The 15,237-nt window shown below is 45.8% G+C and overlaps 1 protein-coding gene across 1 annotated transcript in view; it reads left to right on the top strand.

Annotated features, from left to right (window-relative positions):
* Positions 1 to 845: 845 nt before the first annotated feature.
* Positions 846 to 15,237, top strand: part of VGLL1 (vestigial like family member 1) — a 30,180-nt gene continuing 15,788 nt past the window's right edge. The window contains exons 1-2 of the mRNA XM_077887585.1: positions 846 to 970; positions 6,271 to 6,497. Coding sequence (XP_077743711.1) covers positions 6,296 to 6,497 — 202 coding nt within the window. The 5' untranslated portion in view covers positions 846 to 970; positions 6,271 to 6,295. The remainder of the gene's footprint in view (positions 971 to 6,270; positions 6,498 to 15,237) is intronic.

The raw sequence follows: 15,237 nt of genomic DNA, 5'->3' as shown, positions 1-15,237 counted from the left end.
CCCTGCTCTATTTTCCTGGCCAATTCCTCTTTGTTGCGCTGACTACCATCTGACATACACAAATACCATACACCAGTATATGAACACCCAGACACATAAGCGGTGTGTGTGTGTGTGTGTGTGTGTGTGTGTGTGTTTATTCCCCAAAGGCAAAGACTTGGTCTGTCTCATTCACCATAGAACACAATGCCCAGAACAGTGCCTGGCATGCAGTAGGTGTTTACTAAAAGTTTGCTAAATACTGTTGCAATGGAGAACGAATGGAGCAAAGGATGGCTCTAGGGTCTGGGACCTGAATGACGGTGCCACCAACCCAAGGCAATAATGAAGATTTTTCAAAGTGAGCATCAGGACCCCCTTGCTCCAAACCTCTGGCTGCGGTCTCTGAGCTGCTTCGTTCTGTCGCAGGTTCAGAGATGCAGTCCTTCCCTCTGGGGCCCATGGAAGCCCATGACACGTCCAGAATTCTAGGAGTCTGGGTTCCCCTTCTCTTGTCACGGGGAGAGAGGGAGAAAGTTGTGATGAACCCTATAGACTTTCCCAGTTTCTGAGAGTGAAGGTGACAGCAGTCTAACACGAGCCCTATAACTGATGTTTTAGACTCTGTGTGTAGTTTCCGGCAAACAACTGACCACCTACTTTAAGAGACAAAATCATTAAATGCTTTTTTTTAATGCAAAAAGAAGAAATAAAAAAAGAGCTACCTATTTTCCTCATTCCTGCAGGTGCCCAACCCGAATGACTTGTTGGAGCGCATTTTCTGCATTCTTAATAGATAGCCAGCAGGAAATGCCTCTTATAGCCCCGGCTAGAGGGATAGAAAGTAGCAAGGGGAGGATACAAAATCCCCAGGACTTGCTTCCGCAAGCACTGAGCTCCTCCAAAGGGGGCCAGGGAACTCTGACCAGTACTACGCGCCTTTGCTCAGCTGTGGCATCTTGGCTGTCTCAGTTGATGGTCAGGAATTAAGGTAGGAGAAGCTGGAGACATTTTTTGGGGGGGGCAGGGAGGGATGAAAATTAACTGGGAAGGAATGGGGGGGTGCGGTGTGGATCGGTGAGCATCACATGCTTTACTCACTGCGATACAATCTGGTCCCTTTGGGGCTTTCGTTCCAAGTATCACTGTGACAACCTCTCTGCAGAAGAGTGGCTGACTGTGGTAGAGTTGAGGCCAAACTGCTGGCATTGGATTCCATGCTAGAATATTGGGCATCATTTTGAGGTCATCATTTGGAGCATTAGATGTCTTTATAATTTGTGCGCTGGGGAAAGATTTTGAACTACAGTGTACTTTTGTAATTATGCCGTTCTAGCTGAATAGCTGGCAAAGTTTGACCTTAGGGTTTTGTCTGCAAGAGTCTTTTATCACAAGACAGGGACTGGGTCAGGAACATCTTCTGGAAAGTCCTATCCTCCCTCTGCCTCACAGCTGCCCCCTCGGTTCCAGCTTTGCAGCACCCGTTCTCCTGAGCTGGACCTCAGCTAATTCACGCCTGCATCAGACCTCACACAGAAGGCTCACCCGAGGATGGGACTGCCCATGTTTCTTTCTCCGGGGGTGCAGTGCAGTGAGATGCAGCTCTGCAAAGGCTGTGGCGGATAACCGTTCTAAGAATTTTAGTAGCTCTCAAATGCACATCCTCTCTACTGAGGTCTGAGTGCAGCCCAGAGAATTGCTTGTGAACTAGATCCAGATAAGTAAACCATGGATTTCCCTTGGGAGGTGTGCCCATGCATTTGGGGAGGAAGAGAAGGGACAGAGGTGGCATCTGTAGCTTTAATCAGCATCCTGGTTGTCTAAGTTCTGAGCCCCCCAAGGTGATGGGGATGAGACTTTGCCTCTGACTTTCTCCCTGTCGAACCTCTCCTGCCTATGGCCGGTGGCCTGTGGTCTCTATGGTCTTTCCCCAAGGAGAGTAGAGCGTGCTCCACAGCTCTGATGTCCCAAGGGTCTGGCCGGCTGCCTCCTTTGTAGCTTCCAGGAGTCTCCACAAAGATAGATTTGCAAGCTATGTCAAGCCTGAGCCTAGAGCAGCGGCCACTGGCATCTCCAAGGGTAAAACCATGAATCTTACAAAGGTACTAAGCAGCCCTTGCAAGTAGAGGCTCTAAGAAGCCTGGAGGGAGTGGACAGATGTTCTGCCCGCGTTCCCTAGAGGAAACCAGATGGCCGGCTAAGGGCCTGGCTCAAGGTTCCCTCAGAGATCGGAAGCCAAGCCTCCACATTTGATAAATGGGGAGACTGAAGCTCATAGAGGGGTTCTGTGAGTCTCACCAGGTAGATAGCAAGGGACGGTGGGGAAAGGATAGACACTGAAGCCAGAGAGCCTTGGATTCAAATCCCAGCTCGGCCCCCACCTACCCAGGTGGCACGGGCAGTTAATTTCCCTTTTCTGGGCCCCCATTCGCTCCTCTATAAAATGGAGATAATAGTACCTACATTGAAAAAAAAAATAGCACCTACATTGAGAGTTGTAAAGACTAGAGAAAAATGTACGCAGAGCTTCTGGCACAGAGGTGGTATTTTGTAAACTGTAGGCTTTTGGAAAAGTGCTGGCTCCGACATTTATCATTACTTTATAATTTGTAACACCTCCGCTTTCTTATTCTTTTTGGGCTGTGTTTCAGAAACAGATATGACGTATAACTGTGTGAATTTAAGGTGTTATGTGTTAATTCGATAAATTTATATATTGTGATCTGATTGCTATTGGGGTGATAATTAGCACCTCTATTGCCTAACATCATTATCTTTTCTTTTTAGTAGCTGGAATAATTTAGTTCCAATCTCTATGCAATTTGGAGGATTATGCTACGATATTGTTGTGTATGTTCACTGTACTGTGCCTTAGATCTCTAGGGCCTGTTTACTGCTCTTGACTTTGTACCCTAAACACCTGCCTGGTCCCCTCACTCCCTTATCCTCCTGGTAACCACCATTTTACTCTGAGTTCTGCTGTTTTAAAATTCCACACAGAAGTGATATTATAAAATGCAGTAGACTCTTGATCTACATGGGTTTGACTGTACGTGAATATCTTACAGTGCAGTACTATAAATGTATTTTCTCTTCCTTAGGATTTTCTTTGCATTTCTCTTCTCTAGCTTACCTTATTGTAATAATACAGTGTATAATACACACACAAAATGTGTATTGACTGTTTATATTATTGATAAGACATCCAATCAGCAGTAGGCTGTGAGTAGTTAAGTTTGGGGGATTCAAGTTATATGCAGATTTCTTGACTGTGTAGGATCAACACTCTGAACCCCTGCATTGTCCAAGGGTCGATGGTATTTGTCTTTCTTGAACTCTTTATATTGTACTCAAGGATGATACCTTTGCTTTATTTCTGCAGCTCTGAGAATCTGAATATATGGCATGTGTTGTGTGTGTGTGTGTGTATGTTTATCGAGGAATAACTTACCTTTAGTGAAATGCACAGATCTTAAGTGTACAACTTGATCAGTTTTGACAGACATGTGCAACCATGTATAACCTTCACCCTCCTCAAGATGTAGGACGTTTCCAACACTGCCCGGAGTTCCTCAAGCTCCTTCCCAGTCTCCACCCCACAGCCAGCCACTGTTCTGATATCTATCCTCATGGGTTAGTTGTGCCTGCCCTGTGTTAAGTGGAATCCTATAATAGGTGGTCTTTTGTGTCTGGCTTTTTTCATGCAACATAGTGGTTTTCTGATTCATCCATGCTGTGGTGTGGATTGCTAGTGTTTGTTCCTTTTCATTGCTCAGTGACTGGTATATGACAGTGTTGCAGCTGGTTTTTATTCATCCCTCCAATGGTGGGCATTTGGCTCATTTCCATCTTTTGTCTATTTTAAATAAAGCTACTATGAACAACATGTACAAGTCTGTGTGGACATACGTTTTCGTGTCTCTTGGTTATATATACTCAGAAGTAGGGTTACTGGGTCAAATAGTAAGCGTGTGTTTCACCTTGTAAGAAACTGCCAAAATGGTTGTTTGCATGTCCTTTGGAATAAGGATACAATGGATTCATTTTTCAGGTAGTGCCTGGTTATGCTTAGCATGGCTGTCAACCGAGGGGAAACAGTGATGTGCTCAGTGGAAAGCTTCTGTAGACAGCAGAGCCTAGTCATGACTGGGGCCAGAATGGGTCTGAAAGGAGACCTTTTTAGAAGGGTGCCCTGCTCACTGCCAGATTCCTTCCTGACATTTCTAGCCAGACCATGAAAGAATAGGCTGCAGAATTCATATTCTCCAGCCTCTTAATTTTACCCAAGAGGAATCTGAATCCTAGAGAGGCCATGTGCTTCCCCCAAAATCTTGCAGCTGAGGAAAACCCCAGGTCCTCTGACTTTTAATTGGTCTGATTTCCTTGCATTGTGCCTTCTCTGCATGAAATGGCACTCAGGCATTCAGCCATTGTTTACTGACCTACTTATGCTAGGTGCTAGGGATAAAGAAATGAATAAGAAATGGCCCCCACCCTCAGGGACTAGAGTGGAACGTAGACTATCTTTTTAAAGATTTTATTTATTTATTCATGAGAAAGAGAGAGAGAGAGAGAGAGAGAGGCAGAGGGAGAAGCAGGCTCCATGCAGGGACCTCAATGTGGGACCCGATCCTGGAACTCCAGGATCATGCCCTGGGGCCGAAGGCAGAGACTCAACCGCTGAGCCACTCAGGCATCCCGGAACAGAGACTATTAAACTAAACAGTTGCATTGCAACTGAACGAATGAGTGAATAGACTAAAGGTGCCTTTAACCCGAGCACCCTGGCAAGTCTGGTCGAGTGGCCAATGGTGAAGAAGCATCCGGACAGGCTACTTCTTGAGTCAAAGAAGGCCACATGGCATGTCTTGAGTGCCCACTGTGTGCCTGGTCCTGGCTTTGGTGCAAGAGCATAGCCCCTGATTTTTTTTTTTAATAATAAACTTATTTTTTATTGGTGTTCAATTTACCAACATACAGAATAACACCCAGTGTTCATCCCGTCAAGTGCCCCCCTCAGCGCCCGTCACCCATTCACACTCACCCCCCGCCCTCCTCCCCTTCCATCACCCCTAGTTCGTTTCCCAGAGTTAGGAGTCTTTATGTTCTGTCTCCCTTTCTGATATTTCCCACACATTTCTTCTCCCTTCCCTTATATTCCCTTTCACTATTATTTATATTCCCCAAATGAATGAGAACATACACTGTTTGTCCTTCTCCTATTGACTTACTTCACTCAGCATAATACCCTCCAGTTCCATCCACGTTGAAGCAAATGGTGGGTATTTGTCGTTTCTAATGGCTGAGTAATATTCCATTGTATACATAGACCACATCTTCTTTATCCATTCATCTTTCGATGGACACCGAGGCTCCTTCCACAGTTTGGCTATTGTGGACATTGCTGCTATAAACATCGAGCACAGCCCCTGATCTTACAGGAGCTCATGGTTAGGATACTATGATGGAAGCCAAGTCGAAGGCAATTCGGCAAACAGCTATTAAACATCTACTCTGTCCCAGGCACTGTTTTAGGTGCAGAGGATATAGCGGTGACCAGGGTTGACAATCTGACAATCTTTCAGGAACTTCTCACCAATGTTGCCATATATGTTAGTGTAAAGAAAGTTTGTTTTTGAGATCTGTTATTTGGTTCAGGGTACATCTGTCTGGGGGCCTTAGGACTGGTATTTGCAATTACCCATTTTTAGCGTGGGATGGGTGGTGGGTGTGGGACACCATTGTACAGAGGTCAACAGCAACAGGGAAGTGGGAGAATTTTTTCTCACATGCAAATGATCAAGATGGAAAGCAACATTTTTAAGGAAAAGTGAAGTCGTGGAATACCCACTGGATTGCTTAGTCAAGCTCTCCAGCCTGGGCCAGGCCTTCACCCAGGGGCAGTTCTGGGGGCATCTAAATGCAATTCTGGGTCACTTCCCCAGAAGGCAAGTTACTCTTCTGGCCTCAATGGCCTTTTTTTTTTTAATTTCCTGCTGTTTTTCTACTTGAGTTGCCAGATAATTCTTATGTGAGGCTCTTGAGGGCCCCTTCTGCGCTTTGTAGAGCTCTGTCTTGTTCCCTGAGCATGGATCAGTCAAGGCTCAGCACCTGGTCCTCACTCAGCCCAGCATGGTGGGATTGGTGAGCTTCTTGGCATCACTCAGGTGCTTAGTGGCTCCCCAGAACCACTGTGAGCAATTATACTGCAGGCCCCCATCCTCTCATCCAAACTACAGCCAAGCCACTTAGGAAAACAGTGGCAGTTAACATTTTGTGTTTGATCCGCAGCTATCACCTACCTGTGTCGCTCACAATGGAAGAAATGGAGAAAACAGATATCCAGCTACAAAGACCTATAAAGACCGAGTGGAACCCCCAGTGTGTCCTGTTCACCTATTTCCAAGGAGACATCGGCAGCGTAGTGGACGAACACTTCTCCAGAGCTCTGAGCAATGTCAGGAGCCCTCAGGGATTGAGCCCCTTGAGCCAGGGCGCAGACGTGATCCTGAGGAATGGTGAGCATGTTGGAACTCCCTATCAAGGCTATCATGGAAAGACCAGTTCTCCGATGCCCTTGATGCACTGACGTGTGTGTGTGTGTGTGTGTGTATTTGCAGAAGGCAAATCACACTGTAAGAATCTGCACCCATTTTTTAGAAATCTAGTGTGAAAATCAACACTGTTTAATCAAGCCAGTTCACCTATTTCATTGTTTCCTTAACGCTGGGCTCACTGCTTAGTACCCAGTAAGAGCACCACAACTGTTCGCTATTATCAGCCTTTGTTATTTATTTATTTGAGGGAGGGAGGGAGAGAAAGAGAGAGAGAGAGAGAGAGAGACAAGCAAGGGGAGCAGCAGAGGGAGAAAGAGAAGCAGACTCCCCACTGAGCAGGAAGCCTGACTTGGGACTCAATCCCAGGACCCTGGGACCATGACCTGAAGGCAGATACAACCGACTGAGCCATCTAGGTGCCTTGCCTTTATTATTATTATTATTATTATTACTACTACTACTACTACTACTACTACTACTACTACTACTACTGGTCTGACAGGGAGTCCTGTGTAGGTGCACCCAGCCTCCTTTCATCTAATAGCAGATGATTTGGTGAGCAAGGGTAGGGCTCCAGAGGAATCCAAGAAGTGTCTCACAGAACCGCCTCCCTGACCTTAACAGTATCTGGGCATCAATTGCACACACTCTTTGGTGACTTTTTTTTTTTTAAAGATTTTATTTATTTATTCATAGAGACACAGCTAGAGAGAGAGAGGCAGAGACACAGGCAGAGGGAGAAGCAGGCACCATGCAGGGAGCCTGATGTGGGACTCGATCCCGGGTCTCCAGGATCACACCCCGGGCGGCAGGCGGCGCCAAACCGCTGTGCCACCGGGGCTGCCCTGGTGACTTTTTTTTTAAAGTAAGTATTTTTGGGGTCCCTGTGTGGCTCAATCTGTTAAGTGTCCAACTCTTGGTTTTGGCTCAGGTCATGATCTCAGGGTCATGAGATCGAGCCCCGCATCAGGCTCTGTGCTCAACTCAGCATCTGCTTAAGACTGTCTTTTTCTCCCTTTGCCTGCCTGCCCCACTTGTGTGTGCTTTTTCTCTCTTAAATAAATAAATAAACATTCTTACATCTCTAAACACCTATTTCAAGAAAGCTATGTCAAAGAGTGTTCATCAAAGCACCCAAGTTTGGAGAAAGCTATAAAAATTAAGTTGGCAGGGATGTAGTAGGACTTTGATGGACCTAGACATATCTGGCTCTAAGGGCCTCTTCCTTGGTACAGCCAAGAAAAAGGACATCTTGTGACTGCATTGGTATAAAAACAACTTTAATCCTTTCATCCTCATTGCTCTTTAACCACCCTCATCAAGGTTAACCAGTGACCTCCACTTGCCAAATCAATGGTCTCCATCCCTACCTCCATCCTTTGTTGACCTGTCAGCAAAATTGGCTACAGTTGGTTGTTCCTTCCTCTTAGAAATGCCTCCTTCACTTGGATTCCATAACATCACACTCCCTTGGTTTTCCTGCTTCCTCTCCTGGGTTACTAGTCCTCCTCAGACTCCTTTGCTGAACATCCTATTCTCTTCAGCTTCTAAATAAATGTTTGGAGGCCTCAGTACTCAGGTGTTAGACAGTTTCTCTATCTACACTCCCTCCCTCCCTAAGGGATCTCTTCTATCTCTTGGTCTTAAGTACTGGAGGGTTCTGAACAGAAGGGATATAGGCTGGATTCATTTTTATGTATTCATTATTTTATTATATTCATTTTCTTCCAATTTTAAAAGATGTTAAAACATTTTCAAGGGCTCCTGAAAGTATCCGTGGGCCCTAAGCACTGTATCTGCTGTGCCTAATGGAGAAGTTGCCTTACCAGGTGGATGGAAATCCATCCAACATTTTGAAATGTGCAATAAACCAGGGTCTGGTTGATTTTTAAGAACTCACTGGTGTAGTTGCCCAGCACCCACATTGAATGCCTGGCCCCCACTGGAGAATCTACATGCCTCCAAATGGTTGTTTGCTTTGTATGAAGCTGCCAGGTGGGGCATCTGCTTGCTGGGAGAAGATCTCCCCTCTCTTCAGAAACCATCACTCCAGCTTTGCTCTTTTGGCCTGAACGGGGTGTTGGTGTATATCGCATGTATTCACCTTTGCAGAATTTACTTCTGTCCTAGAAATTATTTTTCCACTTAGGTGATGTGATTTTCTGAGACTCTGGTGAGTTAAGTAAACATGTGGAAGGGGGTGTGGTAGCAGCAGACAGTTAAAGGAAATGATGTAGTAGAGTTTGCTGTTGCAATGGGCTCAGTGGGGTGGCTGGAGGGTGGGGAAATGATGTTCAAGAGTCTGTTGAGTACTTTAGAGCAGGAGCAAGAATGACTCCAACTGAGTCATTTAGGGGAATTGGCATGTAGTAAGAGCTGAAATATGGGATAAGCAGGTTTCAGAGGTTCTAACCAGCTCCTTGGAAGAGCCAAAACCTCGAGTTCTTCATGCAGGGACTTCACATGCATGGACTGTGGCTATTTGACTTTGGTTTAGTTCTGAACACATTGGCTTGGATTCATTATAATCCCTCCCTGCAATTTGGAACTCCCTCCTCTCAGGCTTTCATCTTCATACTTTTTAACCACCCTCATCAAGGTTAGCCAGTGACCTCCACTTGCCAAATCAATGGTCTCCATCCTTGCCTCCATCTCTTTTTGACCTGTCAGCAACACTGGCTGCAGTTGGTTGTTCCTTCCTCTTAGAAATGTCTCCTTCAAAAAAAAGAAAAAGAAATGTCTCCTTCACTTGGATTCCATAACATCACACTCCCTTGGTTTTCCTCCTTCCTCCTGGGTTACTAGTCCTTCTCAGTCTCCTTTGCTGGACATCCTCTTCTCTTCAGCTTTTCTAAATAAATGTTTGGAGGCCTCAGTACTTGGGTGTCAGTTTCTCTATGTACATACACTCCCTCCCTCCCTAAGGGATCTCTTCTGTCTCTTGGTCTTAAGTACCATCTCTATCAATTCCAAATGCATTACCTCCAGCCCAGACTGCATTTCTGTCCTGTCTATCCAGCTGCCCACCTGATCCCTTCACATATCTACTAGAAGTCACAAACTAAATGAGTCTCAGATTGAGCTCTTAATCTCCTCCACGACCTGCTATGTCCAACCTCACCCCATCTCAATTATGGCAGCTGCACCCTTCCAGTTAACTGGGAGTCATGTTTAACTCCTCTTCATCCCCTACCTCATGTCCAGTCCTTTGAAATTTTCTGTCAGTTTTACCTTCAAAATATATCCAAGTTCTGACCATTTCTCCCCACCTCTGCTGCTATTGTGTTGGTCCAGGAAGCCATCATTTCACCCCTGGATTTTTTTTTATATATTTTTTTATTGGAGTTCAATATGTCAACATATAGCATAACACCCAGTGCTCACCCCTGGATTTTTGCAGTAGCTTCCTGACTGGTCTCCTTGCTTCCACCTTCCACCAGTTTGTTCTCAAGATAGCTGTCAGAATGATATCACTAAAAGGAAATTCTCATCCTATATGCCTTCTGTTCAGAACCCTCCAGTAGCTTCCTCTCTTACTTGGGATCAAATCCAGTCTTGAATAAGGCCCTGTTTTTTTTTTTTTTTTTTTTTTTTTTTTTTTTTTTTTAAGGCCCTGTTTTCATTCTGATTTCATATCCTATCACCTCCTACCTCATTTTTAAAAAGACTTTATTTGACAGAGAGAGAGAGAGAGAGAGAGAGAGAGAGAGGGCAAGCAGAGGGAGTGGGAGAAGCATGCTCTCGGCAGAGCAGGGAGCCTGATGTGGGGCTTGATCCCAGGACCCTGGGATCATGACCAAGCCGAAGGCAGACACCCAACTAACTGAGCCACCCAGGTGCCCCCTCCTACCTCATTTAATCCAACCCAGCCTCCTTGCTATTTGTAGAACATGCCAAGTATGATACTGCCTCAGGCCCTTTGCACCTCCCCACCCCTCTCCCTGAAACACTCTTTCCCCAGATAACTGCATGACTTACCTTTTCTTCATTCAGGTCTCCATTGGAATGTCACCTCTCCAGCCAGGCCCTCTCTGTACAGCCTCTTTAAAAAAAAAAAAAAAAAGAAGCGCCCCCCCCTCACCCCTGTCACCCTCTGTCTTCTTACACTATTTTATTTTATTTTTTAGCATTTGTCTCCACTGGGCATATTATATATTTATGTATTTTCTTTCTTGTCTCCTCCCATCCTTTAGACTCTGAATTCCATGGCAGCAGGGACTCTGTGTTAATGGCTACTTCCCAAGTACCTAACCCAAAGTCTGACACATGGAGGGTGCACAGTAAATATCGCTTAAATGAATGAAATTGTGATTCAGCTCACAGGGTACTGATGTCTTCCACAGAGGGTGAGCACCATGTGGTGTATGGCTTTAGAACCAGGCAGCCTGGGGCCAAGTGAGCTCCACCATTTATTAGCAATGTGATCTCAGGGCACCTCATGTCCTCTGCCTGTACCTCAGCTTCCCCCTCTCTAAAACTGAGTATTATTTAACTATAGGAGGAGTCCGTGAGATTATGCATGTCCACTGGCACATAGTGACATAGTTCGTTATTTTTGTGTGGTGGAATGAAAGCTTGACATGTTTTTAACTTAGAGTGGATATGAGGGACTGCATTCAAAACATTAAGATCAGAGAGCAGCAGGCCCCTCTTGGAAGCCTGCATGTTTTCGAGGGGCTTCTGCCTTGTGGCAGCTGTATGGTTTCCTGTGCCTTCTGACTTCGTTCTATCCCGTGACACCCCAGTGCATGAAGGCAACTTAATATGGCCCTGTTTCCTGCCCAAGCCAACCTTTCCAGGCCAAACAGAGAGGTGGCCATCTTTACCAACTACTTCCTTGGTTGCATCTACCCTTTGAGACTCTCACAGATCCCTTGACTGTGAAGACGTTTTCTTCACAAGAGAGCAGGGCGGGCTGGGCAAATGTTGGTCCAGCTGAGTGAGCAAAGGAAGGCCTGTCTTCCTCAAGACCTCGCATTATGGTGAAGAGTCAAGTTTCTCACAAGCTCTGCTGCCTCAGGGTTGGGGGTGGGGCATGAAAGAAGGCCAGCCCCCCAGTGGTTCTCAGAAGAGGTGTTATGTGAGAGACGTGCACCTTCGGAAATGGTGGGAAATCCATAAAGTGGCCATTCATTACTGACCGTTAGCATCCTCTCATTCCCTGCAGGCCAGCCCCAGGCCACCGGGCCCTGACTGAACCATGCCCAACAGAACAGGCTCCCATTCACGGGCTCCAGTTATCTCCTCGGCCACTTTCTAAGAGAGCTCTGTCAAGCCAAATATGCAAAGCCCAAACACAGAGGCCCATGTGGCTAGGAAATGCCATCAAATTTCCTGGCTGTTTTTTTTCCCAAGTCCAAATGATTTTTTTATTTACTTATGTATATTTTATACTGGCCGTACTTTAGAAAAGAAAACACAGGCTGAAGGTATTTTTGGATTATCTCCCTTTTAAAGAGGACATTGGGGATTTCAGAGTTGGTAACCAGAGAAGCTTCAGTAGTTACCACTTCCGGGGGGCGCGGGGGTCAGGGTCTGGGTGTACCCATCCTACTCCATATTCTTCTCGCCCCAGCCCTAGGCCTGGCAGCATTGCTCAAGGGCTGCTGTGAGAAGGTGAGTGAATGTGTACTGAGCACCCAAAGGTCTTTTAAGATTTTATTTATTTATTCATGAGAGACACACAGAGAGAGAGGCAGAGGCATAGGCAGAGGGAGCCGCGGGTGATGCAGGATTTGATCCCAGGACCCTGGGATCACGACCTGAGCCAAAGGCAGATGCTCAACCACTGAAGCACCCAGGTGCCCCTCCAGAGATCTTCTGGAGCAAGACCCAAAAGTTCACATCTTCCCCTCTCTTCCCTTAACCATAATCCAGTGGGGGTGGGGAAGAAACACTGGTTTCTTCTTTAAGTGTGACTATCCATTTGAGATCCAGTCATGCTAGTTGTCTGTGGCCCTTGTGAACACTGACAACTTTGTATCTTTCTTGTATCTTTCTTTCCGGAGAGGCAGAGGAATCCCGGGCACCATAGAGGGAGTCCCAGCTGGGTGCTAGGCACCTGCTACAGTGACTGCATCCACTTCAGTCCTCAAAAGCCACTGTGGTTTACGAAGGTCACAGATAGACAAGCTGAATATAGTGTCAGAAGACGGGAGAGCAGTTACCTTTGGGGAGGTGGGCTCCTGGGGTGGCGGCCGGGTTCTGTTCCTTGATCTGGGTCCTCGTTACCCAGTTCGTGAACATTCCCCCCCAGCAGCACACTTGTGTATTTTCCTGCATGCCTGTTGTATTTCACACTTTACCCACTTTACAAGGGGTATCAATATCCTTACTTCACAGAGGAAAAGCAACCCAAATAGGGGTAAGTGTTGAAATGGGTCACACAGCCAGTGAGAGCTAGAGATGGAAACTCAGGTCCACTGGACTCTTTACTAGTCCACTGTCCTGCCTTTGTAGACCATGACAGCACCCCCAGTGAAAGGGCTAATGCCCAGAAGGACTGTAGCTAATACTGTTGACAATGGCTAACTATTATGGAGCGCGTCCTGGGGGGGCACTTTCCTGGGGCCTCTCACAAGGATTATCTCATTTAATTCTCACACCAGCTATTGGTTAACTCTCACTGTGCCCATTATCTTGGAAAGGAAACTGAGGCTCAGAGAGCCAAATGACTTGTACAAGATCCCACATCTAGCAGTGTGGCTATTTGAGACCAGGCCAGTTTGACTCAGATCCTGAGCTCTTAGCCACTTTCAAATACTGCACATGTTCTGTGTTTCATCTTCATTTTCATCTGGGAAAAGGCCCTGGATAATCAGCAAAAGACTGGATACCCCGGGGAGGTGACAGTAAAGGAGGCAGTGGGATCGAGCAGGCTACCCTAGTGCCCTGGAACAGGATTGTGTCCCATAAGCTGTCCTTCTGTCCCCAGTGTTGTTTCAACCTCGTCTAATACAAACAGTATCCTCTTTGTTTCTGGGGTGAATGAATAAGAGGCCAGAGCCACTAGCCAAGAAGGCAGAGAAGGGAGAGTCAATGTGTCCAGATCAGACAGGCCAAAGGTTGGATTGTCACAGTGTGGGGTGTGAGTGTGTGTTTGGAGGGTGCTTGGTTTTAACATCATCATAAACTAGGATTTGTATTAGAGGTGGAGACAGAGAGAGGGGAAGGGGAAAAGAAGGAAGGATGGGTGGAAGGAAAGCCAGCAATTTGGATTGGTCTTTTACAACCATGACTCAGATTCAATGAGTCAAGTGGTTTCCTCAGTTCTTACTTAAAAAAATAACTTTTTCTAATCACAAAAGTACTGTTATTTTTTGAAAATTAGAAAACAAAGATAAGCATTCAGGACATAACCACATGTGCATCTATGCACACATGCTAAGTTTTACAACTTAACATCATTTTGTACGTAAGTCGTATTTCTTTCTCTCTCTTTCCATGCCATTACATGTTCTACTACATCATTTTTTAAAAAGATATTATTTGTTATTTATTTATTTATTTATTTATTTATTTATTTATTTATTTATTTAAGAGAGAGAGAGAGAGAGCATAAGCAGGTGAGAGGGAGAAGCAGGGCTTAATCCCAGGACCCCGAAATCATGACCTGAGCTAAAGGCAAACACTTTTTAACTGACAGAGCTACCCAGGCATCCTTACAATATCATTTTTCTTTAGATTTTATTTATTTATTTGAGAGCAAGAGAGCACGAGTGGGGTGGGAGGAGGGACAGAGGCAGAGGGAGGGGGAGAAGCAGACTCCCCACTGAGCAAGGAGCTCTATACCAATCAATGAGATCATGACCTGAGTAGAAGGCAGATGCTTAACTGACTGAGCCACCCAGGCGCCCCTATAACATCATTTCAATGGCTCCAGAGTATCCTTCTTTTTTTTTAAGATTTTATTTATTTATGATACACACACGCAGATAGAGGCAGAGACACAGGCAGAGAGAGAAGCAGGCTCCTTTGCAGGGAGCCTGACATGGGACTCGATCCCGGGATCCCAGGATCACACCCAGGGCTAAAGGCGGTGCTAAACTGCTGGGCCACCGGGGCTGCCCCAGAGTATCCTTCTTATAGATATACTAAATCTATTACAATTTTTGGACATTAGGTTGTTGCCAATTTTTCACTATATTATAAATATCCTCTTGAATATCCTTATAGCTACATTTTTTGCACACATCATTGATCCCTAAATTGCTGTAAGGGGAGTGACTGGATCAAAGGGTGCATACAAATTGCCCCCAGAAATATTATGCCTACCTGCCACTTTCTAACCCCAAGAGTATGTAAGAGCATCCAGCTCACTGCATTTTTGCAATACCAGAGAGGCATAGCTGCTAAGGGCCAAGTTTTAGAATCAGCCAGCCAGAGTGCTTGCCAACTCTGTGGCCTTAGGCAAGTTACCTTAGCCACTCCAAGTCTTTATTTTGTCATCTGGGTTGCTGTGAGGATCACATGAGCTCATGTGGGCAGAGTGCTAAGTGAAGCGCTTGGCCTATAGTAAGTGCTCAGTAAACAAAACTGTTGTGGATTTGCAATTGCTCCAGCCCACCTCTGGTGTATCATTTCCTGGAAATGGACATGCACTGAGCAATGGCTTCCGAAAATTCTCTTCTACAACCACTATCTATACCATCCACCCTCCACATCAGCCCTCAGGTGCTGCTCCTGTTGCTGTTGCTGTTGC

The sequence above is a fragment of the Canis aureus genome, chromosome X (assembly GCF_053574225.1).
Source record: "Canis aureus isolate CA01 chromosome X, VMU_Caureus_v.1.0, whole genome shotgun sequence".
NCBI lineage: Eukaryota > Metazoa > Chordata > Mammalia > Carnivora > Canidae > Canis > Canis aureus.
The sequence above is the reverse complement of the archived record's forward strand: the minus strand, read 5'-3'. Positions and strand labels throughout refer to the sequence as shown.